At 31.7% G+C, this 2183-nt stretch overlaps 1 protein-coding gene across 1 annotated transcript in view; it reads right to left on the bottom strand.

Moving 5' to 3' along the window:
• The window catches only part of MSR1 (macrophage scavenger receptor 1), a 100415-nt gene that overhangs the window by 41264 nt on the left and 56968 nt on the right, over positions 1–2183 (bottom strand). The window contains exons 5-6 of the mRNA XM_019631026.1: positions 1058–1073; positions 818–898 (exon numbers count right to left, since the gene is read on the bottom strand). Coding sequence (XP_019486571.1) covers positions 818–898; positions 1058–1073 — 97 coding nt within the window. The remainder of the gene's footprint in view (positions 1–817; positions 899–1057; positions 1074–2183) is intronic.

Here is a 2183-nt window from a genome sequence, read left to right as displayed (position 1 = left end):
TTTAGACATTTTTTTTGTCAGCCCAAAGCATTTTTATTATAATTAGACCATGCAATATACTCCCCATTTTCAAAAAGCAGGTGGGGTATTTGATGTCTAGACAAGAATAACATGACAATCATGTGATTGTTATTGACTTCTTTATTTTCTAGAGAGCAAAGAAAGTTCATGCTCTTTCTCCTTTTCTGTTTTCTATTATCTTCTTTCAAAATATTGCTTTCAAGATTATAACACAGAGGAAAGTAATTTGAAACAATTTTGCTCTAAGTAAAATACAGAGAATAGTTGACAGCAAAGGTAAAAGTTAACTGCATTCTAGTCAATATTCACCTTCAGATTTCATCGGTTTATGTAGACATATTCCAGTTACAGACAATATAAGGAATCTAACCCAATTTGCTTTGACTCATATTAAAGTATTATTTTTGTATCTTAAAAACCAGATAACTTGCAAATATATTCAGCATGAACATGATTTTAATATTCTTCTTCATATATGACCTAAAGCTAGGTCTGCCTTATAATGTTTGCAGCTTTACATATACATGGCTTTCCCCAGATTTAGGAACAACCCCATGTGGTAGCTCTGGATAAAGCATGTAACTTTCTTCAGAAATCCAGAGTCAGCGCTTATCATTCAGTACATTATAGTGCTTAGGCTGCTGGAACAGGTAACATCTCCCTAAACACACACACACACACACACACACACACACACACACGGAACAAATCAAATAGATCTTTCCCCCTGCATACATACCTGGATGTATATGACCTAGCCATGTAGTATATTATTAAGTACTTTCTATTACCATACCTATTGGACCTGGAATGCCTCGTGGACCACCTTCTCCAGTGAGACCTCTGTCTCCTTTTTCACCTGGGGGTCCAGGAGGGCCTTAAAAAAATAAATTACAATTACTGATCACATTTTTAAAGCACAGGTAAAATGGATTAGTCATTTGTTAAGACAGTTATATAAGTAGAACCGAAGTCTTTTATTTGTTACAAAATAACCCAGAATAAATAAGACTGACCTTTCTGAATAGAGGCATACCTTGCAACACCCTATACTGGTAAAGATGAGATAGCCCTAAATCAGACAACTTAATTACGTATAAATATTTAGGCATGCCTAGCGCTTTTCTAGGTTNGGTGGTGGTAAAGGGGGATAAGAGGTCCAAAAGAGGTCCAAATTTCCAGGTATAAAACAAACAAGTCATGGGGATGTAATGTATAGCATGGGGAGTATAGTCAATAGTCAGTAATATTGTGATAATGTGGTACAATGGCAGATGGTTCCTGGACTTATGGTGATCACTTCTTTAGGTATATAAATGTTGAATAACTATAATGTGTACCTGAAACTAATATAATACTGTATGTTAGCTATATTTTTAATAAAAATCTAAAGAACAATTGGGATCCTAGTTCTGGAATATGTTACTCTAGCTCTCATGGACTTGTTTTTACATATTCCACTGCAATCCCAAACAATAATGTAACTATATGTATACTTGTGTGTGTGTGTGCATGTATGTGTGTGTAAAGTATACAATTATTTATTTATGGGTATATATTATATAAATATACAAAACCCGGGTTTTACATACTTAAAGGAAAACAGCTTTTTTTTTTTTTTTTTACTCTAAATTGCTGTGGTAACTATGAAATCTACATATACCAACAAACGTTATTTTCCTGTGGAATAAAATATTTCATTCTGAAATCTAGCAGTTTGAGATAAATTATAGTAAAAATCTCATTTTAGGTGTCATTATCAATTCACAGAAATCCTATTAATCTAATTTTCAGTTAACTCCTTGCGAAACACATTATGAAAAATTGGTTATACATCTTTTGCCAATGTCAATCTTTTAACATATTGCCATTAGTTTGCAAGTTGTAGGAGGCAATGCTTATACATATTTAATTCATTTAGAAAATATTTTCTTGAGGTTCATTCATATAAACACCTACATTTAGGCTAAAGTTCTCTAAGAAATATTAAGTTTAAGAACTATATAATTCTAAATGGTTAAGAAATATTTTTCAACCTAGTGTAAAACTTTGATTCCAACAGAAATTAAGCAGATATCTAAAACAATAAATTATGTTTAAAAATATTAGTAAAATCAGGGTATCTCTATTTAATTTAATTAATTTGTATATATATTGATATT

Source organism: Hipposideros armiger, unplaced genomic scaffold, assembly GCF_001890085.2.
Source record: "Hipposideros armiger isolate ML-2016 unplaced genomic scaffold, ASM189008v1 scaffold_972, whole genome shotgun sequence".
Lineage (NCBI taxonomy): Eukaryota > Metazoa > Chordata > Mammalia > Chiroptera > Hipposideridae > Hipposideros > Hipposideros armiger.
The sequence above is the reverse complement of the archived record's forward strand: the minus strand, read 5'-3'. Positions and strand labels throughout refer to the sequence as shown.